The 27,153-nt window shown below is 36.8% G+C and overlaps 1 protein-coding gene across 8 annotated transcripts in view; it reads left to right on the forward strand.

Annotated features, from left to right (window-relative positions):
- EVI5 (ecotropic viral integration site 5) overlaps positions 1 to 27,153 on the forward strand; it is a 238,219-nt gene that overhangs the window by 74,985 nt on the left and 136,081 nt on the right. For 7 of the 8 annotated variants that reach the window (XM_070367675.1, XM_070367679.1, XM_070367673.1 and 4 more), the window contains exons 3-9: positions 12,465 to 12,654; positions 13,566 to 13,790; positions 14,596 to 14,670; positions 20,998 to 21,123; positions 22,535 to 22,678; positions 23,627 to 23,716; positions 23,822 to 23,919. In XM_070367675.1, the coding sequence (XP_070223776.1) occupies positions 12,465 to 12,654; positions 13,566 to 13,790; positions 14,596 to 14,670; positions 20,998 to 21,123; positions 22,535 to 22,678; positions 23,627 to 23,716; positions 23,822 to 23,919 (948 nt within the window). The remainder of the gene's footprint in view (positions 1 to 12,464; positions 12,655 to 13,565; positions 13,791 to 14,595; positions 14,671 to 20,997; positions 21,124 to 22,534; positions 22,679 to 23,626; positions 23,717 to 23,821; positions 23,920 to 27,153) is intronic. The other variant, XM_070367680.1, reaches the window with a different exon arrangement.

A 27,153-nucleotide genomic window follows, 5' to 3' on the forward strand; every position in this document is an offset into this window, starting at 1 on the left:
CCTTTGCTTTTTAATAGGTTGGTCTAGGTTGGTCATAGATTTGTTGTCTAGGTTGGTCATAGATTTTCTTCCAAGGAGCAAGCATCTTTTAATTTCATGGCTGCAGTCACCATCTGCAGCGATTTGGGAGCCCCCCAAAATAAAGTCTGTCACTGTTTCCATTGTTTCCCCATCTATTTGCCATGATGTGATGGGACCAGATGCCATGATCTTAGTTTTCTGAATGTTGAGCTTTAAGCCAACTTTTTCACTCTCCTCTTTCACTTTCATCAAGAGGCTCTTTAGTTCTTCACTTTCTGCCGTAAGAGTGGTATCATCTGCATATCTGAGGTTATTGATATTTCTCCTGGCAATCTTGATTCCAGCTTGTGCTTCATCCAGTCCAGCATTTCTCATGATGTACTCTGCATATAAGTTAAATCCATTACAGTGAGAAACCCATGCACTGCAACTAGAGAACAATACCCACTCCCAGCAACCAGAGAAAGCCCAGGTGCAGTAACGAAGACCTAACACAGTTATAAATAAATAAATTTAAAAAAATTATTGCAAGTGATGTGTGTGTATAAACTTTTCTCCAAGTAATTCATAATTTATTCCAGAGTTCTAGATGCACTTGGCATATGTGTTAACAAATGATAATTGTGAGAGTTGTTTAAAGATGTCTAGAAAAGAGATTTTTGACAAATAAGACTTTGAAGAAATAAAGGGAGCACAAGATTTTCACCATTTGTTCTTGTGTTCAGTTCAGTTCAGTCGCTCAGTCGTGTCCGACTCTTTGTGACCCCATGAATCGCAGCACGCCAGGCCTCCCTGTCCATCACCAACTCCCGGAGTTCACTCAGACTCACATCCATCGAGTCAGTGATGCCATCCAGCCATCTCATCCTCTGTCGTCCCTTTCTCCTCCTGCCCCCAATCCCTCCCAGCATCAGAGTCTTTTCCAATGAGTCAACTCTTCGCATGAGGTGGCCAAAGTACTGGAGTTTCAGCTTTAGCATCATTCCTTCCAAAGAAATCCCAGAGCTGATCTCCTTCAGAATGGACTGGTTGGATCTCCTTGCAGTCCAAGGGACCCTCAATAGTCTTCTCGAACACCACAGTTCAAAAGCATCAGTTCTTCGGCACTCAGCCTTCTTCACAGTCCAACTCTCACATCCATACATGACCACTGGAAAAACCATAGCCTTGACTAGATGAACCTTTGTTGGCAAAGTAATGTCTCTGCTTTTCAATATGCTATCTAGGTTGGTCATAACTTTTCTTCCAAGGAGTAAGCGTCTTTTAATTTCATGGCTTCAGTCACCATCTGCAGTGATTTTGGAGCCCAAAAAAATAAAGTCTGACACTGTTTCTGCATCTATTTCCCATGAAGTGATGGGACCAGATGCCATGAATTGCTCAAATCTTTTACTTTTTTGAGTTCACGTTTTGAATCTCTATAAAAAAAATTGGTAAAATTCAGAATCCACGAGAAGGGTTTACGTGTAGAGACTGGGTGAATGCAGCACTCTATTGTTTGTTTTGCCTTAGGAAAACAATCCTGGTGGAAAAACACATCTTGCTGGCTTTAATAAAAAATAAAATGACAAACATTAAAATCTAGCTCTCCTTCCTCTCTTCTGCTCTTCTTTCCACCAATGTATTATGTCTAAGGAGAAATTGCAAGAATAATAGCTTAAATTCTCTATGACCACTTCTGTGGTTTGTAATGTAGATATGTAAGTTATGTATTTAAAGTAAAAATTAGGAGATGCAGCTAGTACTTGTAACAGGGAAGATGCTTTTATTTAGGATTTTTTCTTCTCTTCCCCACATGTAGATGAAACTCTTAGGTTGTTTAACTACTTTTGATTTAGAAAGTATAAAAAAGAGTATTTTAGAAAGTTAAAATTGAAGAAACATAAAAATATCAAAGTCCTATAAAGAAGCTATTTTTCCCTCCCATGGTTTTACTGCAGTAATCACTTTTGAAAATCAGTGCATGTGGCAATCCCAGTAAGATGTGAAAAAACGGTTCAATACAATATCAAAGATCTGTTTGATCAAAGTTAATTATTGATAGCCTTGAGGTTGAAATGGGATAGCTATTTTTTTTTCTATGTTAAATGTGTTTTTCATTTTAAAATTACAAAGACTTTTTGGCAGAGATGAATTCAAGAAGGTAAGGTTCAAGTGTAATAGCAGTGCATTTTAATTAAGCAGGGGAATAATGCTAATTTAAATTTTGAACAGGCCATTATTTGGTTTAAAAATTTGGCATTGCAACCATGTTTGTTTCCTTTTACATCCTGTTACTTAGAGTCAGATTTTACTTTTTAGCAGGTTTGGGGGTGAAATATGAGGACAAGAAAATGGAAAGAGTTCTTCTAAATTAAAGTAAATATATTTTATGTAACATCTAAGTCTACACTGTCAAATATGGAAGCCATTAGCCGTATGTGACAGTTGAGCACCTGAAATGTGACTGGTTTGAATTGTGATGAGCTATAAAAGTAAAACATACTCCAGATTTTGAAGAGCTGATTTGAAAAAAAAAAAAAGAGATTGTCAATTAAAAAATTTTTGATTGTGTAGTAAAAATATGTAATGTTTTGACTGTGTTTGATAAAGTAAATTATTAGAATTAAATTGCAATTATTGTTTTATACTTTAAACTTGGCTATTAGAACATTTAAACTTATGTAAGGGGCTGGCATTATATTTCTGTTGGACAGTACTGATTTCAATGATCTAACTTTTACATTTATAATTTTACCACCACAGCATTACCTCAGTTATCTAAGGGTACTGTCTGTAACACAGCCATGTGTATTTAAGGAAGTGGTAAAAAGCTTCTGAACAAAACAAGTATTTTCAAGTCTGTGTTAAAAACATGTATTTTTAATCATAGAGTTCTTTAGATCGTCACTCTAACCTCTTATTCTTTTTCTTTTCATAGGAGAATTGTTTTAAATTTTTAATCAGTTGTCTGGTTTCCTGAGGAATTTGATGATGGGATTAATTAAAAGAATTTATTGTACTACTCTTTCTGTTGCAACTTAGCTTCAGTCTGGAATATCTGTAAAAATCAGTCACTAAACCGTCAGTTTCTGATCAGAATATTTGAGATTGGCCTGCAAGACTCATGCATTCACCTTCTCTGAGACCTTATCTTAAAGAAACAAAAGCCAAAGAAAAACCCCCTGTGCTTTCAGAACTAGAGAGATTCTTGTCATTTAGGCTCCTCCCTTCTGAGTTGTCTCTGAGTTGTTGCTTCCTGTGCTAATTCCTTGTCTTTTTTCTTAATTCTCCCTTCTTGCTTCTGAGACATGTATATGCTTGCTGATGTAGATGGGAATGGGTGTGACTCCTCTGTGAGTCAGATATGTATTCTGTTGCTATTGATTTGGAACAGCCTGGTTTTAGACAGCAGGCTGTTGTCTTTCTCCCTGTACTTTCATATTCTGTTTGGTGTAAGGTTACAAGAGTGTTTGAACCCTGTGTTTGAGAAGTTGCTCCTTCTGCAATGAAGTGACAATGTATTTAGCTTTTCAAGTGTTTTTCTCATATAGCAGTATTTTTCCTTAGCTTTCTTAGCTCCTTCCTTAGCTTTTTATAAATTATCTTAACAGTTTACACATTCCCAGCTGGCATGTTGACCTGTTATTTTTGTATCCTGCTCTCTTATTTCTGGTATCCATGGGAAAGCATTATACTCAGTACAACAGGATATTAAAAAAGTTTGTCAAATAATTGCCAAATTTCCATTTGTAGACTTTTCAACTGCTGTACTATTTATTTACATGGATATGTCTCCCAAGTATTTCAAACTCCAAAAACCCAAAAGAAAACCCTTTTTTTTCTCTTCCTTTGTATTTTTTGTAGTATTGTAGAGAACTATTTTCTTTCATGTTTATCAAATATATGCATTGTACATAAGTTACTTTTTTTTCCTCATATGCCCGTCATGAAGTGCACAATGTACTGTTTTCCTCAGATAGGTGGCCCCTTGGTGAGATGAAGGTTCAGTTCTCAGTTGCAAGAATATGGTGAAGATAATCTCTAAAATAAGACCTAAAGACCCAGTTACTCTCTTTGTTGGCACATACCAACAAAGTGTTGTTCTCACTTTAGAGAATTGGAATTGGAAATGCTTTCTCTCTGCCAAGTATCCTAAGCTTCTGCAGTCAAAGAATCTTAGACATTTTCCATCCTTAATACTATTGGAAGTCCAGCTGACAATGGGCTTTAGCAACCCCACCTCAGATAATGTGGAACTGTAGCTACTTTGAATGCTACCCTTAGAGCTGGAGGTACAGAAAGTTGGAGTTGTTTAGGTGGAAGACTGCAGATTATATATTTATTCCCCAGTCAGTAGAAATCCAAGCTCTGATGCCTTAGTCTTGCAGCATTCTAGGAGGATGAATAAATTTAGGTCTCTCAGTTATTGTGTAGCCCCAGGCCACACCTGCCTATGGAGAATGCCTTTGATTATCACCTACAATGTTCCTACCAGGCCAGTATACTTTTCCTTTAATTCAATGGATTTTTTCTTGTTTTAGTAATAAGAAAATTATGATGGGATGGGAAGGTAGCTTTTTTTTTTTTTTTTTTTTTTTTTTGCAGTAAATCCTTGCAAGGCAGTGAACCCATGTGCTCTGGGTAAAGGAAGGTAAATGAGTAACTTTTGAATAGACTTCTCACTAGCTCACAGACCTCTGAGTAATGCTGTATTACCACTTTCTCAGGTGCCTGGCTACATAGTCTTAGAAAACTGCTCACATTTTCAGGCAGTATGCCTTTACTACCATGTCAAGAGTATTTTAATTGAAACTAGGTTGCAACCTGTCTAGGAGTCTTCCTGAGGTGATTAAAAAAAAAAAAAAAGAATCACTGCTTTTAGCAAAAATAAATAGAAAAGTATGATTCTAACTACACATTCTGTAAAGTCTACATATTTTAACGAGTATGTAAATTCTTTTCCTACATACCATGATTAAGTAGCTAGTGGAGAGAGACTTGATAGTATCAGCTCAAGTATTACTTCTGGAAAATGTTCTCATTCTCTCAGACAGAAGGACTTCATTATATCCATAGCATTGAAAAAAATTCTAAAGTTTTTACTTGGAAAATTCTAAATTTTGATAGAATGACCAACAAATTTGAAAAAAGAGAAAGTAGTGTTTATACCTTCCTTTGTTTACAAAATAGATACACTTAATATATCAAAAATAGTCACTGTTTTTGTGATCATGTTATAATCATGGTTTTAAAAAAAGTTCTGAAGGGCTTTCAGTAATATAAAGCAGTAGTTTCTCACCTAATTCTTACTATCCCTAATGTCATTAACCAGAGATAATATTTTTAATAAATTTTTATGAAAGTGAAAAGTGAAAGTGTCAGTTGCTCAGTACTGTCTGATTCTTTGCATCCCCAAGCACTGTAGCCCGCCAGGCTCTGTCCATGAAATTTTTCAGAAAAGAATACTGGAGTGAGTAGCCATTCCCTTCTCTAGGGGATCTTCCCAACTCAGGGATCTAACCCAGGTCTCCTGCACTGCAGGTGGATTCTTTACCTTCTGAGCCACCATTCAGTTCAGTTCAGTCGCTCAGTTGTGTCTGACTCTGGGACCCCATGGACTGCAGCACGCCAGGCCTCCCTGTCCATCACCAACTCCCAGAGTTTACTCAAACTCATGTCCATCAAATTGGTGATGCCATCCAACCATCTCATCTTCTGTTGTCCCCTTCTCCTCCCACCTTCAATCTTTTCCAGCATCAGGGTCTTTTCTAATGAGTCAGTTCTTCACATCAGGTGGCCAAAGTATTGGAGTTTCAGCTTCAATATCACTCCTTCCAATGAATATTCAGGACTGCTTTCTTTTAGGCTGAACTGGTTGGATCTCCTTGCAGTCCAAGGGACTCTCAAGAGTCTTCTCCACCACCACAGTTCAAAAGCATCAATTCTTTAGTGTTCACTTTCTTTATAGTCCAATTCTCACATCCATACATGACTACTGGAAAAACCATAGCTTCGACCTGATGGACCTTTGTTGGCAAAGTAATGTCTCTGCTTTTCAATATGCTGTCTAGGTTGGTCATAACTTTCCTTCCAAGGAGTAAGCATCTTTTAATTTCATGGCTGCAGTCACCATCTGCAGTGATTTTGGAGCCCAGAAAAATAAAGTCAGGCATTGTTTCCACTGTTTCCCCATCTATTTGCCATGAAGTGATGGGACCAGATGCCATGATCTTAATTTTCTGAATGTTGAGGTTTAAGCCAACTTTTTCACTCTCTTCTTTCACTTTCATCAAGAGGCTCTTTAGTTCTTCACTTAGTGCCATAAGGGTGGTGTCATCTGCATGTCTGAGGTTATTGATATTTCTCCTGGCAATCTTGATTCCAGCTTGTGCTTCTTCCAGCCCAGCATTTCTCATGATGTATTCTGAATAGAAATTAAATAAGCAGGGTGACAATATACAGCCTTGACATACTCCTTTCCCTATTTGGAACCATTCTGTTGTTCCATGTCCAGTTCTAACTGTTGCTTCCTGACCTGTATACAGATTTCTTAAGAGGCAGGTCAGGTGGTCTAGTATTCCCATCTCTTGAAGAATTCTCCACAGTTTGTTGTGGTCACACAAAGGCTTTGGTGTAGTCAATAAAGCAGAAGTAGATATTTTTCTGGAACTCCCTTGCTTTTTTGATGATCCAACAGATGTTGACAGTTTGATCTCTGGTTCCTCTGCCTTTTCTAAGTCCAGCTTGAACATCTGGAAGTTCATGGTTCATGTACTGTTGAAGCCTGCCTTGGAGAATTTTCAGCATTACTTTGCTAGCATGTGAGATGAGTGCAATCGTGTGGTAGTTTGAGCATTCTTTGGCATTGTCTTTCTTTGGGATTGGAATGAAAACTGACCTTTTCCAGTCCTGTGGCCATTGCTTAGTTTTCCAAATTTCCAAAGTGCAGCACTTCGACAGCATCGTCTTTTAGGATTTGAAATAGCTGAACTGGAATTCCATCACCTCCACTAGCTTTGTTTGTAGTGATGCTTCCTAAGGCCCACTTGACTTTGCATTCCAGAATGTCTGGCTCTAGGTTGGTTGATATATAATTTGCAAGAGAGAAATGCACAGTTCTTAAGTGTACAGTTTGAGCTTTAACAGATACAAACACCTAACAGATATATACACCTGTGTATAACCCCCACACCCATTAAGATGTAGACAGTTTTTTTCATCTTAGAAATTTATTTGTGCCCCTTTTAGCAACTCCTCTACCAGAAACTTTTCTTCTGATATTTATTGTGTGGGTGTATTTTGCTTATTCTTTTTGGTGAGGCTATAATTCATATACTGTGCAGTTCACCCATATGAAGTGTGTAATTCAGTGGTTTTTTATGTATTTACAGAGTTTTGCAGTCATCACCACAATCATTTTTAGAACATTTTCATCACCCCCCCCAAAGAAACTATATCCATTAGCAGCAACTGTCCATCCCTCCTTGTTCCCCTTACTCCCACTCCAGTCCTCAGCAACAGCTTATCTACTTTCTGAATTCTAGGTATTGAATATAAATTGAGTCATAAAACATGTTTCCTTTTGTGACTGGCTTCTTTCACTTAGCATGTTTTCAAGGTTCCATGTTCCAGCATCCATGTTGTAACCTGTATCTCTGCTTCATTTTTTTTCAAGACTGAATGATACTATACCTTATGGATATACCAGTGTTTTTATCCATCCAGTACTTGATGGATATTTGGATTGTTTCCACTCTAGCTATTATGAATAATATTGCCATGAACACTTGTTATGTAGGTTTTGTGTGGACACAGATTTTCATTTCTCTTTAATATATACCTGGGAGTGGAATGGCTGGTTTGTGTGGTAATTCAATGTTTAACCATTTAAGAAATTGCCAGACTTTTTTTCTGCAGTGATTTTACTATTTTATATTCCCATCAGTGTGTCTGAGGGTTCCTATGTCTCCATATCTTCACCAACACTTGTTGTTGTCTTTTTCATTATAGCCATACTATAATGCTGTACTGTGAAGTAGTGTGTTGTTATGTTTTGATTGGCATTTCCCTAATCATTAGTGATGTCGAGCATCTTTCTGTGTGTTTATTGGCCAATTATATATATTTGTGGAGAATTATCTGTTCTTATTCTGTGCCCATTTTTTAATTGGTTTATCTTTTTAGTATTGAGTTGTGTAAGGGTTATTTATATATTCTAGATAGAAATCTTATGGATTGTGCATAGTTTTTCCCATTCTGTGGGTTTTCTTTTTACTTTCTTAATGGCATCCAGTGAGGTACAGAACATCTAAAATTTTGATGAGTCCAGTTTAAATATATTCTTTATTTTACCTGTGCTTTTGGTGTCATATTTAGAAAGGCTTTTCTTCTGTAGTGTATGTGTTCTTGAACTTCTTGTAAGTGGAATCAGGTAGTATGTTCTCTTTTGCATCAGGGTTCTTTCACCTGGTGGGCTCCATACAGTCCATGGGGTTGCAAAGAGTTGGAAAGGACTGAGCAAGTAACACTGTTCTTCACTTCTTTCACCTAATGTTTATAAGATTAATGTTATGTATCAGCAGCAGTTTGTGTCTGAGTGATGTTGTAGTGAATAAATGTATCACAATTTGACCATTTATTTTTCTGGATATATGGGTTGTTTCTGGACTTTATGAATAAAGCTTTTCTGAACTTTAAATTGTAAGTCTTTTTGTGGATGTAGGTTTTCATTTTTCTTACTGTCGTATAAAATGGTATTCAACTTTATAAAGAATTGCCAAATAGTCTTCATAGTGGTTGAACTCTTACGTACTACTGACATGGATATATTAAAGTCACAATTGGTCTCATCTTTGGCAGCACTTAGTATGGCCAGTCTTTAAAATTGTAGCCATGCTGATTGTATACATAGTATGGTTTTAACTTGGGTTTCTTTGGTGACTAAGGATGTTGAATGTTTTTAAGTTGCTTATTAGCCACTTGACTATTTTGTTTTGGAAGGTGTCAGTTTAAATCTCTTACTCATTTTTAAAAATGTGTTGTTTGCCTTCTTAATTATCAACTGTAAGTGTTCTTCCTGTATTCTGGATGCCAGTCTTTTGTCAGATGCATATGTTAAGGATATTTTTTTTTTTTTCAGTTTGTGGCTTACCTTTTCATTTTCTTAAATGTAGAGCTTTTAAAATTTGAAATGCAATTTAGTATTTTTTAGTCAATTTTTTTCTTTTATGGTTAATGTTTGTTTGTGTCCCATTAATAAATTTTGCCTATTCCAAGGTTGTGAAGACTTTTTCCTGTTTTCTTCAAGATGTTTTATGGTTTTAGTTTTTATATTCAAGTCTGTTGTCCATTTTGAGTCTTTTTTTTTTTTTTGGTATTATGTGAATTAAGGTAGGGATAATATCTTTAAATAATGTAATGTGTGTACTTGGAATCTTTCATTTGTAATGTTTTTCAAAGTTTTGTATATTTATAGTACTTACTGCATTGTCCTCTGAAGATGAACTGCTTAACTCTCTTCTCTAATCCACCCATGAATTCATTTGGTTTTCCTGCTTATCCTAAAAGTTATAACATGGAGATCTCTGAGACCTTTCTGACTGTTAAAAAATAAACAAAACACCCTTATTTTTAGGTACTTTTTCATTTATGCTTTCATTATATCTCAGATTTCTGTTTAGCTTAGGAAACACCAGTATTTCCTTTTTAACTGCATGTCTGTATTAATGGTAGTGGTGCAATTTAATTATTTGTCATATAGTGAAGTGAAGTCGCCCAGTTGTGTCCGATTCTTTGCGACCCCATGGAATGTAGCCCACCAGGCTTCTCCATCCATGGAATTTTCTAGGCAAGAGTGCTGGAGTGGGTTGCCATTTCCTTCTCCAGGGGATCTTCCCGACCCAGGGATCAAATCTGGGTCTCCCACATTGCAGGCAGACACTTTACTGTCTGAGCCATCAGGGAATCCTAAAAAAGTGAAAGTCACTCAGTCGTGTCAGACTTGTTGTGACCCCATGGACTATACAGTCCATGGAATTCTCCAGGCCAGAATACTGGAGTGGGTAGCCTTTCCCTTCTCCAGGGGATCTTCCCAACCCAGGGATCAAACCCAGGTCTCCTGCACTGCAGGAGTATTCTTTACCAGCTGAGCCACAAGGGAAGTTAGCAAGCATTCAATGAATAATTAAGTGAAATGAACTTGGATTCAGGTTATTTCTGTAAAGTTTGTTTCTGTATTCTGAGGTTTAGAATCATACATAAAATTACTTGTATACATACACTTATTTTTTCATAAGTTATATTGTGGACTTATTAAAATAATATCTATGGAAAAAACAGTATTTAAAGCAAAACTGCATCATTAATTAGTTTTTTTCTGATAAAGACTATTTATAGCAAATAATTGACCCTGAATTTAGCTGTTTTATAAATTTTTCTATTTCTGGCAATATTTGGGACATTTTATTTCATTTACTGTTGCCATGAAAAAAATGTATTAAATTATGCCATGAATAAGGAAAGTGTTTTAGTTTATATTATTGTGTTATTGAGTTTGATCATCTCGTATTTGAAGTTTTTTTTCTTTAATATGGGGGTTTGAGTTTTATTTCAGTTCTGTCAGTTTTCAGTGTATTTTGTTTTGAGCTAAATACAAAGACAATATAAAGGGATATAAAGGTGAGTAAGACGTAAATGTGGCTTGCAAAGGATTTTTTATAGTCTTCTAAATATAATTTGACTCATGTTTCTTTATTAGTTTTTATACATCATAAATTAATATTGGGAGCATTTTTTGTCTAAGCAGATGATTTTCTGAAGGAGTTACTGGAAGTAAATAGTATCCATGTTAAATAGATGTTTTAGGACCCCTTGGCATGTAATTTACATCTTAATAATGATAGAGCCACATTTTCCAGCCTTTTTTTTTTTGATAGCCTGTTTACATGTGAAAGAAGTAATGGATTTGATGTTGTATTGAGTTATGGAATGGATCTTTGAAATTATCTTAACCTGTCTTTCTACACATAAGGAAGAGGCCTTAAGGGCCTTAACAGTGAAGAGGTCTCAGTTTAAAAGTGCATGTCCAGTGATAAATGACAGCTGTTAGCTGGCCTGAGTTTCTGGGAGATAGTAGGGTTTATGGAGAGTCAGTGGATTAAAGTCCTTTCTTATTTAAAGGGAGAAGCTTCTACCCTGCTATACCCTGTTTTTCTGGAATATAGGCTAGTTTTGCCCTTTTTATTTTTTAAGAGATCCAGAATTGTAAATACAAATGTATGTTGGAGAAGGAAATGGCAACCCACTCTGATATTTTTGCCTGGAAAATCCCATGCCTAGAGAAGCCTGGTGAGTTGCAGTCCATCAGGTCGCAAAGAGTTGGACATGACTGAGCAACTAACACTCACACACACACACATGTATGGGTATATAAACAAATGAAATCTTCTAATTTTAGTTTTAGTAATTGTTTGTTTTTTTTTTACACAAAACATTGCTTGAGCCAGACAAAACACTCTTTGTTTGGGCAGATCAGTTATGCCTGGGTGAAGCAAAATTGAAAGAGACAAAGATTTGATTAATTTGTGTGTCTGCCTTTTTTAGTCCTAGACACATTTTAAACATGTTAAGATTAGTTCTTCCATAAAATTAGTTAATACCTCTTCCAAGTACAGTTTCTTTTTTCCTGAAGCGTTCTCAGTGAATTTCTCCCCAGAAGACTTCTTCTAATTTGAATTTTTAGTGGAGATAAAGGGAAATTATGATGGGACTAATAGCACTAAAATATTTAACATAATTTACTTTATCAAATTTTTAAATTGCTATTCTTAGTAGAAAAAATATATAGCAATTAATTTTGTAGATGTCAACCAAATATTTTTAGAATTACGTATATTTTAAAACTATGGCTAAATTGCTGTAGTGAAGCCCTTAAGTATCATCATGTTGTTGCAGGAAGGGGGACCCCTTCCAGGGCCTGAGAGTGGGCTGTTGTCTAACACTCGGAAATGGATTGTCCAAGGAGGTGCATATGCTGGCAAAGCTAGAGGGGCACCTGGGCAGAGAACAGGAGGGTAAGGGAACCCAGGAGGACTGCTCTGCTGTGTGGCTTGCTGTCTCATGTTTTGCGTTGATGAGATTAGTTTCTGGGTTGTTTCTGGCCAATCACTCTCGAAAACGAGTCCTTCCTGGTGGCATACCCATTGCTCAGGCAAGATGGATGTCAGGATCCTGGGAGGTGGTAGGACAGGTGCTGTCTCCTTTTGGCCTTTCCTGAACTCTTCCAATTGGTGGTGGCTTATTAGTTCCATGTTCCTTACTGAGACCTCCTGTGGTCTAACTAACTCATGCAGATAGTTACTATGGTGCCTGGCCTGGGTGGGTGGTTTTAGTCAGTGTGTTTCCTCTAATATTGTCATCTAGTGTCACTGTGAGATCTTGAACAATTTTTAATTATATTTTAGATTGTTAGAGACAGATAGTAAGTCTTTAAGATCTGTAAATGGATCAAGAAGGAACAGTGGCTCCTCCCTGGTGTCAAGTTCATCAGCCTCTAGCAACCTCAGTCACCTTGAAGAAGACTCTTGGATTCTTTGGGGAAGAGTTGTTAATGAATGGGAAGATGTGCGCAAAAAGAAGGAGAAACAAGTTAAGGTATTCATATTCTTTGCTGAAGTTCTTCCTCTTATCCCATCAGGCAGAGATTGATAGAAGATTAAAAAAAAAAAAATTGGATTCTAGTACTTCCCAGTTGCTATGATGAAGAGGTCGCTTTATATGTTTTCTTCAATTGTGCCAATAGAAGTTTTGATTTGCAGCTATCAGCTATTATAAAAGTCTCCTAACTGTAGAAATATAGATTCAGAAATGAAGTGGTGACATCCAAAATCCTTCAGTTATCATTATTTTTTTTTTTTTTTTTTAAAGCATAAAACAGCCCTTTGAAAGATCATGGTTACCATGCTATCTGTCATTCACAGCTCTGCAGATTATCAGTTCCTTAATACCTTGAGAGGCATACTCTGAGTGAAATGACAGGAATTTATCCACAGCATTGTTGTTCCTCTGATCAGAACACAATACATCAGTATCTTAGCCAAATCTTAGCTTTGGTTAAAAAGTTCCGTAGTCTTACTATACGGAGAAGGCAATGGCACCCCACTCCAGTACTCTTGCCTGGAAAATCCCATGACGGAGGAGCCTGGTAGACTGCAGTCCATGGGGTCGCTAAGAGTCGGACACGACTGAGCGACTTCATTTTCACTTTTCACTTTCATGCATTGGAGATGGAAATGGCAACCCACTCCAGTGTTCTTGCCTGGAGAATCCCAGGGATGGGGGAGCCTGGTGGGCTGCCGTCTCTGGGGTCGCACAGAGTCGGACACAACTGAAGTGACTTAGCAGTCTTATTATAAAAGTAGCTTTGTGAATTAAAATTTGAGAAAGTAAAAAAAAAAAATTTTTTTTTAAAAAGTCATCTGCTCTACTCCAGCTTCCAATCCCCATGGCTTTCAAGGTAGGAAGCCTAAATAAGTCATTTAAACATTTTTATTTTTATTTTTTAGGAACTTGTTCGTAAAGGGATACCCCATCATTTTAGAGCAATAGTTTGGCAACTTTTGTGCAGTGCACAAAGTATGCCAATTAAGGATCAGTATTCAGAACTCCTGAAAATGACCTCACCTTGTGAAAAATTGATCCGAAGGGACATTGCTAGAACTTATCCTGAACACAATTTTTTTAAGGAAAAAGATAGCCTTGGACAGGAAGTTTTGTTTAATGTAATGAAGGTAAGTTCTATTTATTCATTTTGGGGGGGGGATGAAATAAATTCTTATGTTGAAATTAAATATTTCTCATAATGAGGTACGAACTCATTCTAGTAATCAGTTGCTTCGGCAATCAATTTGATTTTAGCATAATTTTGACTTTAATTCTGATGTTTAGGTTGCTGTCTGATTTGAAGAACTCTTGGAAAATTCCTTACATTGCTTGGTATTAGTTGAAGTCAAATAACCTATAAATGACTATACATACCATAGAGAAGACCCTTCATGAAAATGAGTAATTCGTCTTCTATGAGTTTCACAATCTGGGAGCAGATTTTCTGTTTGCCATGGCCAGCATCACTAAGAGCTCCTCACCCTTGAAAGTCTGTGGCATTGTAATTTTTTCTTCAATGTTGTCTTTTCTATTTTCTATCTGCATAATTCCTTTCCCTTTTAGCTACCCCTGTGAAATTATGATTTCTTGTTAAACCGTATCTATTTTGTCAATGCTTTACCGTCATCCTACTCAAATTTTACTCTATCAGCTACATATTTTTAATGATTTTTAAGCTTTGCCACTTCCCTGAGTACAAATTCCTTTATTTTCTTGTCCTTAAGAGCTGACAGTTCCTAATTCATAAATCATCAAAAGAAAATTTTATGTAGTAAATCATATAGAGTAAGAGCATCTACAGCAAAGGAATCAAGAGCTTCTCTAAAAAATAAATGGTCTTTAACCCACCTTCTCAGTATTTTTAGGCTTTTAGAGAAGGAAGGTATGCTATATCATGATAAAGTATTTTGAACAACATTTTTTACTTTTTAGGCATATTCTTTAGTGGATCGTGAGGTTGGTTACTGTCAAGGAAGTGCTTTTATAGTTGGATTGCTGCTTATGCAGGTAAGTTATATAAGTATTTAAGCTGGAGAATTTAAAAATCATCCTTGTTTTTAGGAAGTGGATTTTGGGTGTTTTTCTCCTAAGCATAATCTAAATAAGAATGTTTAGTTTGCAATTTAAAATATTAAACATGTTGAAAATAACACATAGTAAATATCCTACCACTAAATCAAATTTCGTCTTATCTACACTTGGAATCTTACATGTCTGTATTTAATGAGGAATAGTCTTTTCCCAGCTAAGGAGGACTGATTAAAGTGTTTGTATAGAAATCTTACTTTATGGGACTTCTCTGGTGGGTTTGATCCCTGATTGAACTAAGATTCCCCATACTGTGTAGCAAGGCTACATGCACACACAAATCATAGTTACGATATACAATGTCTTTGGAAGTTTATACAGTACTTTTATTTGTCACAGAACTGAGGGCTTGTTACACCTCTCTTATTATAGGCTCAAAAATACAGGTACTCAGTCACTTCTGCTGCCTTAAGGATAAACATGTTTCCATTGGCAGTGGCTTATATTGGGTGGGGTGTTTTTGGAAGTCAATGACAGGACATAGCTTTGACAGGAAATAGCATGTGGTATTATCTATTCAGCGTTATTGAAAATTTTTTTAAAAGTCTATCTGTATTAAGTCTCAGATTGAAATATAACTTGAAAAGAAACCTTGGAGATAACTTTTGAGTCATATAGGCTTGTTTTTGCAACTCAGTTTTACACTGAGTTCTGTAATCTTGGGCTAGATTATTTTAACATCCTTTTCATAGCCATAATTAGGTACTACTTCTACTTTTAGATTCATTATGAGGGTTATATAAGATATTATATGTAATAGGCTAGCATGGTGTTTGACACATGGTAGACATGCATAAAAGTTCCGTGACTTGCCCAAGGTCACATATCTTGGTAGATAAGAGCAGTGTAGGAATCAGAAACTGTGTTTCTCCACTGTTACTGTTGTTCAGTCGCTCAGTAGTGTTGAACTCTTTGTGACTATATGGTCTGCAGCATGCCAGGCTTCCCTGTCCTTCAGCAACTTCTGGAGCTTGCTCAAACTCATGTCCATTGAGTCAGTGATGCCATCCAACCATCTCATGCTCTGTTGTCCCCTTCTTCCTCCTGCCTTCAATCTTTCCCAGCATCAGGGTCTTTTCTAATGAGTCAGTTCTTCACATCAGGTGGCCAAAGTATTGGAGTTTCAGCTTTAGCATCAGTCCTTCCAATGAATATTCAGGACTGATTTCCTTTAGGATGGACTGGTTGGATCTCCTTGCAGTCCAAGGGGACTCTCTCAAGAGTCTTCTCCAACACCATAGTTCAAAAGCATCAATTCTTTGGCACTCAGCTTTCTTTATAGTCCAACTCTCACATCCATACATGACTACTGGAAAAACCATAGCTTCGACTAGATGGACCTTTGTTGCCAAAGTAATGTTGCTGCTTTTTAGTATGCTAAGTTTGTCATAATTTTTCTTCCAAGGAGCAAGCATCTTTAATTTCATGGCTGCAGTCACCATATGCAGTGATTTTGGAGCCCAAGAAAATAAAGTCTGCCACTGTTTCCACTGTTTCCCCATCTATTTGCCATGACGTGATGGGACCAGATGCCACGATCTTCATTTTTGGAATGTTGAGTTTTAAACCAGCTTTTTCACTCTCCTCTTTGACCTTCATCAAGAGGCTCTTTAGTTCCTCTTCACTTTCTGCAAAAGGGTGGTGGCCTCTGCATATCTGAGGTTGTTGATATTTTTCCTGGTAATCTTAATTTCAGCTTGTGCTTCATCCAGCCTGGCATTTCACATGATGTGCTCTGCATATAAGTTAAATAAGCAGGGTGACAGTATATATCCTTTCCCAATTTTGAACCAGTCCGCTGTGCCATGTCTGGTTCTAACTGTTGCTTCTTAACTGCATACAGGTTTCTCGGGAGGCAGATAAGGTGGTCTGATATTCCCATCCCTTGAAGAATTTTCCACGGTTTGTTGTGATCCACACAGTCAAAGGCTTTAGCCTTTAGTCAGTGAAGCAGAAGTTGATGTTTTTCTGAAATTCTCTTGCTTTTTCTATAATCCAACAGATGTTGGCAATTTGATCTCTGGTTCTTCTGCCTTTTCTAAGTGCAGCTTGAACATCTGGGAGTTCTCGGTTCTCATACTGTTGAAGTGGAGAATTTTCAGCATTATGTTACTAGCATGTGAGATGAGTGTAATTGTGTGGTAGTTTGAGCATTCTTTGGCATTGCCTTTCTTTGGGATTGAAATGAAAACTGACCTTTTCCAGTCCTGTGGCCACTGCTGAGTTTTCCAAATTTGCTGGCATATTAAGTGCAGTGCTTTAACAACATCTTTTTTTAGGATTTGAAATAGCTCAACTGGAATTCCATCACCTCCACTAGCTTTGTCGTAGTGATGCTTCCTAAGGTCCATTTGACTTCATACTCCAAGATTTCTGGCTCTAGATGAGTGATCACACCATCGTGATTATCTGGATTATTAAGATCTTTTTTGTATAGTTCTTCTGTGTATTCATGCCACCTCTTCTTAATATCTTCTGCTTGTGTTAGGTCCTTACCGTTTCTTTCCTTTATTGTGCCCATCTTTGCATGAAATGTTCCCTTGGTATCTCTGATTTTCTTGAAGAGATTTCTAGTCTTTCCCATTCTATTGTTTTCCTCTATTTTTTTTGCATCCATCACTGAGGAAGACTTCCTATCTTTCCTTGCAATTCTATGGAACTCTACATTCAGATGGGTATAGCTTTCCTTTTCTCCTTTGCCTTTAGCTTCTCTTCTTTTCTCAACTATCTGTAAGTCTTCCTCAGACAGCCTTTTTGCATTGCTTTTTTTGGAGATGGTCTTGATCCCTGTCTCCTGCACAATGTCATGAACCTCCGTCCATAGTTCATCAGGCACTCTGTCTATCAGATCTAATCCTTTGAATCTATTATTCACTTCCACTGTACAATCATAAGGGATTTGATTTAGGTCATACCTGAGTGGTCTAGTGGTTTTCCCTACTTTCTTCAATTTAAGTCTGAATTTGGCAATAAGAAGTTCATGATCTGAGCCATAGTCAGCCTCCCATCTTGTTTTTGCTGACTGTGTAGAGCTTCTCCATCTTTGGCTGTAAAGAATGTAATCAATCTGATTTCAGTGTTGACCATCTGGTGATGTCCATGTGTAGAGTCTTCTCTTGTGTTGTTGGAAGAGGGTGTTTGCTATGATCAGTATGTTCTCTTGGCAGAACTCTGTTAGCCTTTGCCCTGGTTCATTTTGTGCTCCAAGGCCAAACTTGCCTGTTACTCCAGGTGTTTCTTGACTTCCTACTTTTGCATTCCAGTCCCCTATAATGAAAAGGACATCTTTTTTGGGTGTTAGTTCTAGAAGGTCTTGTAGGTCATCATAGAACCGTTTATCTTCAGCTTTTTCAGCATTACTAGCTGGGGCATAGACTTGGATTACTGGGATACTGAATGGTTTGCCCTGAAGACGAAGAGAGATCATTCTGTCATTTTTGAGACTGCACCCAGGTAATGCATTTCGGACTTTTTTGTTGACGACAAGGACCACAACCATTGACAGGAGAACTATGGGTCCCACCAAAAAAACTGTTTCCCATGCCTTTGCTTCAATTTCATAACAATTCTACCTAAGCCTCAAAGCTCTCTATCTGTCAAGAACAGGAATATACACACTTCTTTTCTCAGTAGCAAAAAACCTTTCAGAGACCTTGGCTTACTTGACTGATTTTTACTTGGTTTTATAACTGCCCTCAGTTATTGTTGCAAGATATTTTCCCATTTCTAGGTGACATTTGGTTTATTTTAAAAAACAAAAAACCCTAAAACTAGATTTATTAATGTTGAGATATATCTGTTCTCCAAAGTTGTGATATTCCTAATTTGTAATTGGTTACTATTAGTAGACCTTTCACTATTGAACTCAAACATCCCTGTTACCAATTTATTGATTTTTGTCACAATTCTGTTCCTTTTACATCGCTTCAAAATAACCTTTTATTTCTTTTGCACATAGAAGAGCAGTTTTTTCCCTGCTTGAGATATGAGTCTCACAATATCTGACCTAGCTCTCTAGGACTCCTATAGGGGGTCATCATACTTTTCTTCAAGACACTGCAGGTGCTGGTAGTGTCATTGTCTTTCAGTGATTGATTTACTCAACTATTATTGTCAGTGGCAGCTAAAATACTACCATAACAGTAACCATTTAACAGCTCAGGACTAGAAGCTAGAAGATGTCGGCAAGCAGATTCAAAAGCTGTCCTGTCTGTTTCTAAAGCTATTCTCTTTATACCCTAATGCTACTTTGCCTCCCACATATTAGCTTAGAAATATAACTCAGAGTCTGATAAAATGTTTTTGCAAGTTAGCTTATTTAGTACATGGTGTTAAAATAGTTAAGAGTACTGGGTATATGTTTTGTGTACATCTTAGTACTGCTTTAAAATTGGGTAGATGGTGTCCCCACTAGACCTTTGCAAAAGACATGATTCTTATTAACCCAGTGTCATAGAGAAAATGTGTATCAGAGAGAAGGGGCAGTTAGTGGCAGTGAGGCATTGAGGTCCAAGGAGGGACATGTGCGTCTCTACGCCTGCCCTCTTCCAGTGCTGAGGGAGAGAAAACAGCCTCCTCAGGAGACAGCCACATTTCGGTTTTGAAGTATCCTTAGGGGGAAGTCAGGTTTCACTCAGAGAAAAACAGTGAAAGAACATTTGGTGAAGAGATTGAGGGTATAGACAGGATATTTTGTTGATGGCAGGTTATTAGTTCCAGAAAGTGCTGTGTAAAAGGTTTACGGCATGTTAGAAATGGGGTAGATTATGGGAGCCCTGGAACCACATGGGATGAGCATTCTAGGATATTGGGCTTCTTATAGTGACTGACATAAAAATCAGTGAGGCAATAAAGCTTGATAGGATTAATGAAGATATGTGTTGGGAGGAAGGAAGGAAGGATGAGTTTGGCTAAGAGTAGTTCTTGGCTCCTGTTCATTCCCTGTGTTGAGGCCAGGGAAAATGTATTGTTAATAAATGTAGTCTTCAATAAGAAAAGTGCTTAGAGACCTTTTGAGGTTTCCTCTTTTGAAACACACTGGTATAATGTGAGTGAATGAACAGTAGAAAATTTTATCTTAATACACAAGAAATTCCCTGGCAGTCCAGTGGTTAGGACTGTATGCTCCCAGGGCATGGGTTCCACCCCTGTTTGGAGAACTCAGATCTTTTTTTGCATGACAAAAAAAAAAAAAGACCACACAGTAATTTGTATGTTATGTGTCTAAATTTAATATCTGTGTAACTCTACAGAGCTTTTATATTCAGTATCTTAGTTGATGTAGTTATCTAGTGAGTTATACACAAAATGTGAAATTGAAACCTTTAAAACCCTAATTACAGATTTTTTGGGAAAACTTATTTTACTAGTTATTTTAACACTTATACACTATTATTTTTGCTCAGAACCCTTGAAAAGCCTCCCATCTCACTTAAGATAAAAGTTCAAGTCCTTACAGTGGCTTCTAAAATCCTATGATTTGGTTTTTTGTATTTCTCCTCTATAACCATACCTTCATTTGTAACATCACTCCTAATTTAGTAGTCCCGTGTTTATTGTTCCTTGAGCATGCCACTCGTGATTCCATTTCAAGACATTTGTATTCTCTCAGCACTGTTCTTCCCTCAGTTGTTCCATTACTTTCAGTATTCTGCTCAAATGTTACCTTATCAAGAGATGTTCTCTGACCTACCTATAAATAAATAGAATGTATCTCCCCAGGATTCCCTGTTGCTTTACTGTGTCTTATTTTCATAGCACTTTGCACCATCTGACATGTATTAATTGATTATTCCATATATTGCCTGGAGAATCCCATAGACAGAGGAGCCTGTCAGGCTACAGGGTGGGTCACCGGGGACTAACCCACCATGTACTATCTTATCTCCCCCTACTGGAAGGTTCAAACTCCCTGAAAGTAGGCTGTTTATTTTGTTCACTGGTATATGAGAGAGAGAGAGAGAGAGAGAGAAGTATCTGGCTTTAAATGAATATTTGTTGATTAAATTCATGAGTTAGGCAAGTGAGGCAGCTGGTCTCAGTTGTAAGATTTGCCTAATTTCTCAATGGTGGTGATAGAATGGGAAATTAGAATCTTCTGATTCCTAGTCCATTGCTCTTAATATTACATCACTTGGCACTCAAAACAGTGGTTATAGTTGGATGAGTACTTAGTTTAAATGTATTTAGCCTATTTGTTTATCAAAGAACATTAATATGTGTTGCTTTTTTTTCCTCCTAATGTAGATGCCAGAAGAAGAAGCTTTCTGTGTATTTGTTAAATTAATGCAAGATTATAGACTTCGTGAACTTTTTAAACCAAGTATGGCAGAATTAGGCCTTTGTATGTACCAGTTTGAATGCATGATACAGGTAAAACTGTGGTGTTAACCAAGAACATACTGCCCTTACATTTTTTGTCATCTTGGTTTGAGTGACAACTAAGCAAATATAATGTTAAAAGCATTAAAGCAACTGAAAAAAAAATCACTGTTTTGATTACATGATTATTTGTTGGTCCGTTAATCCACAATTTAGACTTTGCTTCCCAGTTAGGTGCTGTCCCAGGTAGATCATCTAGAACTTTACTACAATTTTTATGTTCAAATCTTAAACATTTGTGCCAAATATATCATAACCTAGATGCATGAGTTTATTTATTATGCTGTGTTGATGACATTATTTTATGTAGGTTATTCTCTCCTACAAGAAGCCCATGACATTTGGACGCTGGTATTAATTCATTTCCTTTGAGATGGTCTCTCATCTCTTTCAATCCTCTCCCCTGCCGTTCCCCTACCTTTCTTTACTGCCTTTCATCTCACTTTTTTCTGCTAGCCTGTAATCTTAAAAAAAATTACTGTTTCTATCCTTTTATATTGCTAATTTAAGATTCATAGTCTTATTGACTGAGGGTGAAGAGAAAGAGAGGAATCAAAACCAAGTAAAAAATACTTTTAAAGTATTTCACCTTTCTGGATTTAATTTTTGTATTTATATAAGTAGATTTGCTATTTTTCCCTGTGATCTAATGGTATAAATATTCTCCATTTACTTAAATTTCAATTATGTAAGCAAAATTTAAGAATATAGTTTAAGGATTCAGCTGGCATAAGAGCCATTTTCCTGAGAAAAATCTCCATTTCCCTGGCAGCCTTACACACAGGAATTTTAAAATCCTCTACGTTTTCTATGTGTGATGAGAAGAAAGGGATATGCCAAATGTTTTTGCATTTTAAAGAGAAAGACAAAGTAGGTCTTGATGATTCTTATTTGTCTTTTAACTGGTAAGCTTATTTTTATCAACCTTAAACTCCCTTGGTTTATATTCAGTTAATGTGTCATTTATGTTTTGAATTACTAGAGTTGCTGAAGTATCTGTATTTCGGATGAGAAGGGAGCTTAGGATAGGCAATCGGGTATATAGCACCTGAAAGTATTTCAACATAGCATCTTTCCTTTAAAATAATTTTTTGAAAATATTATAGTTTATAGAAAAGTAAAGAAAATTATAAAAATTTTACTTATTTATTGTAATTTTTCTTATTAAGAAATCATTAGAAAGTTCCAACTTTTTAAATTCCAACTCCACATCCTTTTTCCCTTGTTCCTTTTCCAAATAGTAACTATCTAAAGTGTCCATTTCTGCCTCTTATTTCTTCCATATGATTCCTGAATTTTTGTTTATGTTTGGTAAGGGCTAATTTAGTATGTGTACAATGGTGTGGCTTAAAATACTCCATTTTACAATGTTTTAGCTAATTAATTCCTTTCTTCTATTTAGGAGCACCTTCCAGAGCTCTTTGTGCATTTTCAGTCTCAGAGTTTTCATACCTCAATGTATGCATCATCATGGTTTCTGACAATCTTCCTTACAACTTTTCCACTACCAATTGCAACAAGGATATTTGATATCTTTATGTCTGAGGTAAGTTAGTGGGCAACTTACCAGACTGAGCACAGGAATCATTGGGTTAATGAGAGCTAGGCAATGAGGAGAACAATGAAGGAGACTCATGTGTTCCATGCTAAACCGCTTGCATGGATAATCTCATTTAATCCTATAACATCCATATGAGTACTGTTCATCTCCTCATTTGATGGATGACAGGTGAAGAAGCTGATACTTAGAGAAAGATTAAGTAGCTTGTGTATGGACACATAACACGTAAGTGGTATAGTAACCAAGATTCAAACATAGGCAGTCAAAATCAGGAACCCATACTCTTAATCAGACCTGAATTACCTCCTTTTTGATTTAGTGAGAATTAGTGAGGGTTAAAATTTCCTTTACAGTTTATATTGTTGCAATGCATCTGTTACCCAAAGAGGAAGAAGTGAGTATAATTTTCTTCTATCCCGTGAACATCTTGCAGGTAGTCCTCTTAATTGTCACTAACATGTAGTGGTGATCCTTTGTCTTCTATATTTTGACTGAGAAGGTAAGGATAGGTGATCAGTGATAGCACCAAAGAATGTTATTAATTGTTATTAATTACATCTTGGGAAGATCAATTTATATAACATAGCTAAATTCGGTTAGTCTGGAGCCAGGAAACTATGAATCATGTACTGATCTGTCCTTGTTTGCCTGCCAAATCTGTCCTTTCTGTAAATAAAGTTTCTTGGAACATAGCTATGACTGTTTGTTGATGTGATGTCTGTGTCTGCTTTTCAGCGGCAATTCCAGGGTTGATTATTTATGACACTTATAGGTAGGGCTCCTAAAGCCTAAAACATTTGTTTTCCAACTCTTTACAGAAAATATGTGCTCTCCTCTGGTTTAGGTACCTAAGTGTTTACCTTAGTATTCTTTTGAGTGATTAGTTGTTGTGGAAGAGTAAGATAAATTTGACTTTATAATTTGATTCTTCAGGGTTTAGAAATAGTGTTTCGGGTAGGATTAGCGCTTCTTCAGATGAATCAGGCAGAACTGATGCAACTCGACATGGAAGGGATGTTACAGGTAAGCCAGGTCCAGATTTCTTAAATGTCTTTAGATTTAACTATTTATTAATGAGTAATAAATGGCACTAAGTAATTCTTACGTTTTTCTTCTGTTGTATCTTAGCACTTTCAGAAGGTCATTCCACATCAGTTTGATGGTGGTCCAGACAAATTAATCCAGGCAGCTTACCAAGTCAAGTATAACTCTAAAAAAATGAAAAAGTAAGTTAAGTATTTTATATTTTGTTTTTTTTAGTTATAGGGGTTTGTCAGTGCATTTTAGGAGATTAAATAGAAGCACCAAAACATTCTAGTAGTGAGTACAACTTTCCTCATCATTTTATAGAACTGTAATGTTTTATTTGGTGGTATTAGTTTTAATATGACATAAATTTAATATTGGAATTTCATAGTGCTCTGATGGTGCATAGGATTATTGTGTATTACTGTTTTTTTCTTTTTGATTGCACTTTTAAAACTCCTTTCCCATTCCACAATGACTAGAATTAGGAACTTGAGTGTGCTCTTGTTTTAGGAATCGCTTTTATGGTGTTGTCCCTAACATTCTTTTCCTCTCAGTTGATCCCAGTCTGTCACTTAAGTTCAAGATTAGCATAACCAACAAGAGAGTCATGAGGTGTGCATTGGTAAAATTTTCTTTATTATGTATTCAGTTCAGTTCAGTCTCTCAGTCATGTCCAACTCTTTGTGACCCCATGAACCGCAGCAGGCCAGGCCTCCCTGTCCATCCCTGTCCACCCAAACCCATGTCCATCGAGTCGGTGATGCCATCCAACCATCTCATCCTCTGTTGTCCCCTTCTCCTCCTGCCTTCAATCTTTCCCAGCATCAGGTTCTTTTCCAGTGAGTCAGCTTTTCGCATCAGGTGGCCAAAGTACTGGAGTTTCAGCTTCAACATCAGTCCTACCAATGAACACCCAGGACTGATCTCCTTTAGGATGGACTGGTTGGATCTCCTTGCAGTCCAAGGGACTCTCAAGAATCTTCTCCAACACCACAGTTCAAAAGCATCAGTTCTTCGGTGCTCAGCTTTCTTTATAGTTCAACTCTCACATCCATACATGACCACTGGAAAAACCATAGCCTTGACTAGACAGACCTTTGTTGGCAAAGTAATGTCTCTGCTTTTGAATGTGCTATCTAGGTTGGTCATAACTTTCCTTCCAAGGAGTAAGCGTCTTTTAATTTCATGGCAGCAATCACCATATGCAGTGATTTTGGAGCCCAGAAAAATAAAGTCTGACACTGTTTCCACTGTTTGCCCATCTATTTGCCATGAAGTGATGGGATCAGATGCCATGATCTTAGTTTTCTGAATGTTGAGCTTTAAGCAAACTTTTTCACTCTCCTCTTTCACTTTCATCAAGAGGCTCTTTAGTTCTTCTTTACTTTCTGCCATAAACGGTGGTGTCATCTGCATATCTGAGGTTATTGAGATTTCTCCTGGCAATCTTGATTCCAGCTTGTGCTTCCTCCAGCCCAGCATTTCTCATGATGTACTCTGCATAGAAGTTAAATAAGCAGAGTGACAATACACAGCCTTGACGTACTCCATTTCCTATTTGGAACCAGTCTGTTGTACCATGTCCAGTTCTAACTGTTGCTTCCTGACTTGCATACAGGTTTCTCAAGAGGCAGGTCAGGTGGTCTGGTATGTCCATCTCTTTCATAATTTTCCACAGTTTATTGTGATCCACACAGTCAAAGGCTTTGGCATAGTCAATAAAGCAGAAATAGATGTTTTTCTGGAACTCTCTTGCTTTTTTGATGATCCAACGGATGTTGGCAATTTGATCTCTGGTTCCTCTGACTTTTCTAAATCCAGCTTGAACATCTGGAAGTTCATGGTCCACGTATTGCTGAAGCCTGACTTGGAGAATTTTAAGCATTACTTTACTAGCATGTGAGATGAGTGCAATTGTGCGGTAGTTTGAGCATTCTTTGGCATTACCTTTCTTTGGGATTGGAATGAAAACACCTTTTCCAGTCCTGTGGCCACTGCTGAGTTTTCCAAATGTGCTGGCATATTGAGTGCAGCACTTTCACAGCACCGTTTTTCAAGATTTGAAATAGCTCAACTGGAATTACTTTCTAGTGAAACTTTTTTTTGTGTATATTTCATTAAAGTTCAAGATAAGCAGTCTTGTCTCATAAAGTTTGATTTCTGAAATATGATAAAAGTGTTAAGAACAATAGCTCTTATTCTTCTAGCTTTCAGCAGTTAAATAAATCTTAACCTGAGGTCATAATTAGCATTTCTGACACTTGTTAATGTGGTACAAGATGCTTTAAAATGATAGTAGTACTAGCCTCACTGTTCTTAATATCTTTGCTGCTGCACAATGAAATTGCATTAACATGTAGAATGTACTCCCATAGAGATTCCTACTCCAAAAATATATTAGAATATCAGTAAATATTTTGTTATTAAAATTAGTTAACTCTTAATTTGTGAAAACAGATAATCTATCATGTTCAACTAGTATTGTTAATAAATTGCCTGTGAAATTACTAATAACTAATCACATCACAGCATCATTTTGAGGCATTTTAGACTAAAAAGCTGTTCTGTTCTATAATTGATAAAATCTTAGGAACTATCTCAGTTTCTGCCTCTTGACCTTAATTTAAAAGTACTTTATTGCTAAAAAATGCTAATCATTTGATCCTTTAGTAAGTTGTAATCTTTTACCGTAGTAACATCAAAGATCCCTGATCACAGGTCACCATAACAAATATGCTTCTGTTTTTTTCCTTTTTTTTTCTTTTGTTGGTACTTGCCTTCCTTTTCCATTGCAATATCTACTTCTTACTGCTTATTATGCATATTCTGGAGAGTAATGTTTTATCAGTATTAAAGGATGAGTTTCATCTGTTTCTAATAAGTACCACTCTCAGAATATAATGAACTTAGACTTGGACCTGGCTCTGAAAAAGGTTCAAACTTCCTGTACGTAGGCTGATGGCAGACAAGGAAGTAAATAGCTCATTACAATTATAGTCTTAGTTCAGTTCAGTTCAGTCTCTCAGTCCTGTCTGACTCTTTGCGAGCCTATGGACTCCAGCATGCCAGGCTTCCCTGTCCATCACCAACTCCCAGAGCTTGCTCAAACTCATGTCCAAACACATGACTCTCATCCTTTGTCGTCCCCATCTCCTCCTGCCTTCAATCTTTCCTAGCATCAGGGTCTTTGTCAATATAACAGGTTACTAATTTGACATGTAAGAGATGCATAGCCTATGTGTCTTTAAACTGTATACACAGTCTAGTCTGCTGGGGGCCAGGAAAATGTTCAGAGCATGGTGACTAGATTTTCAGTTTCCATTTATATTCTTTCCTAACTTTTATCTTCATGATAATATTCCTGAGTTAGAGGTATTTTTACTGAGTTCAGGCATATACTAGTCACTGGCCACATGACAGGCCAGTAAATC

This window comes from Bos mutus, chromosome 3, assembly GCF_027580195.1.
Source record: "Bos mutus isolate GX-2022 chromosome 3, NWIPB_WYAK_1.1, whole genome shotgun sequence".
In the NCBI taxonomy this organism is placed as follows: Eukaryota; Metazoa; Chordata; class Mammalia; order Artiodactyla; family Bovidae; genus Bos; species Bos mutus.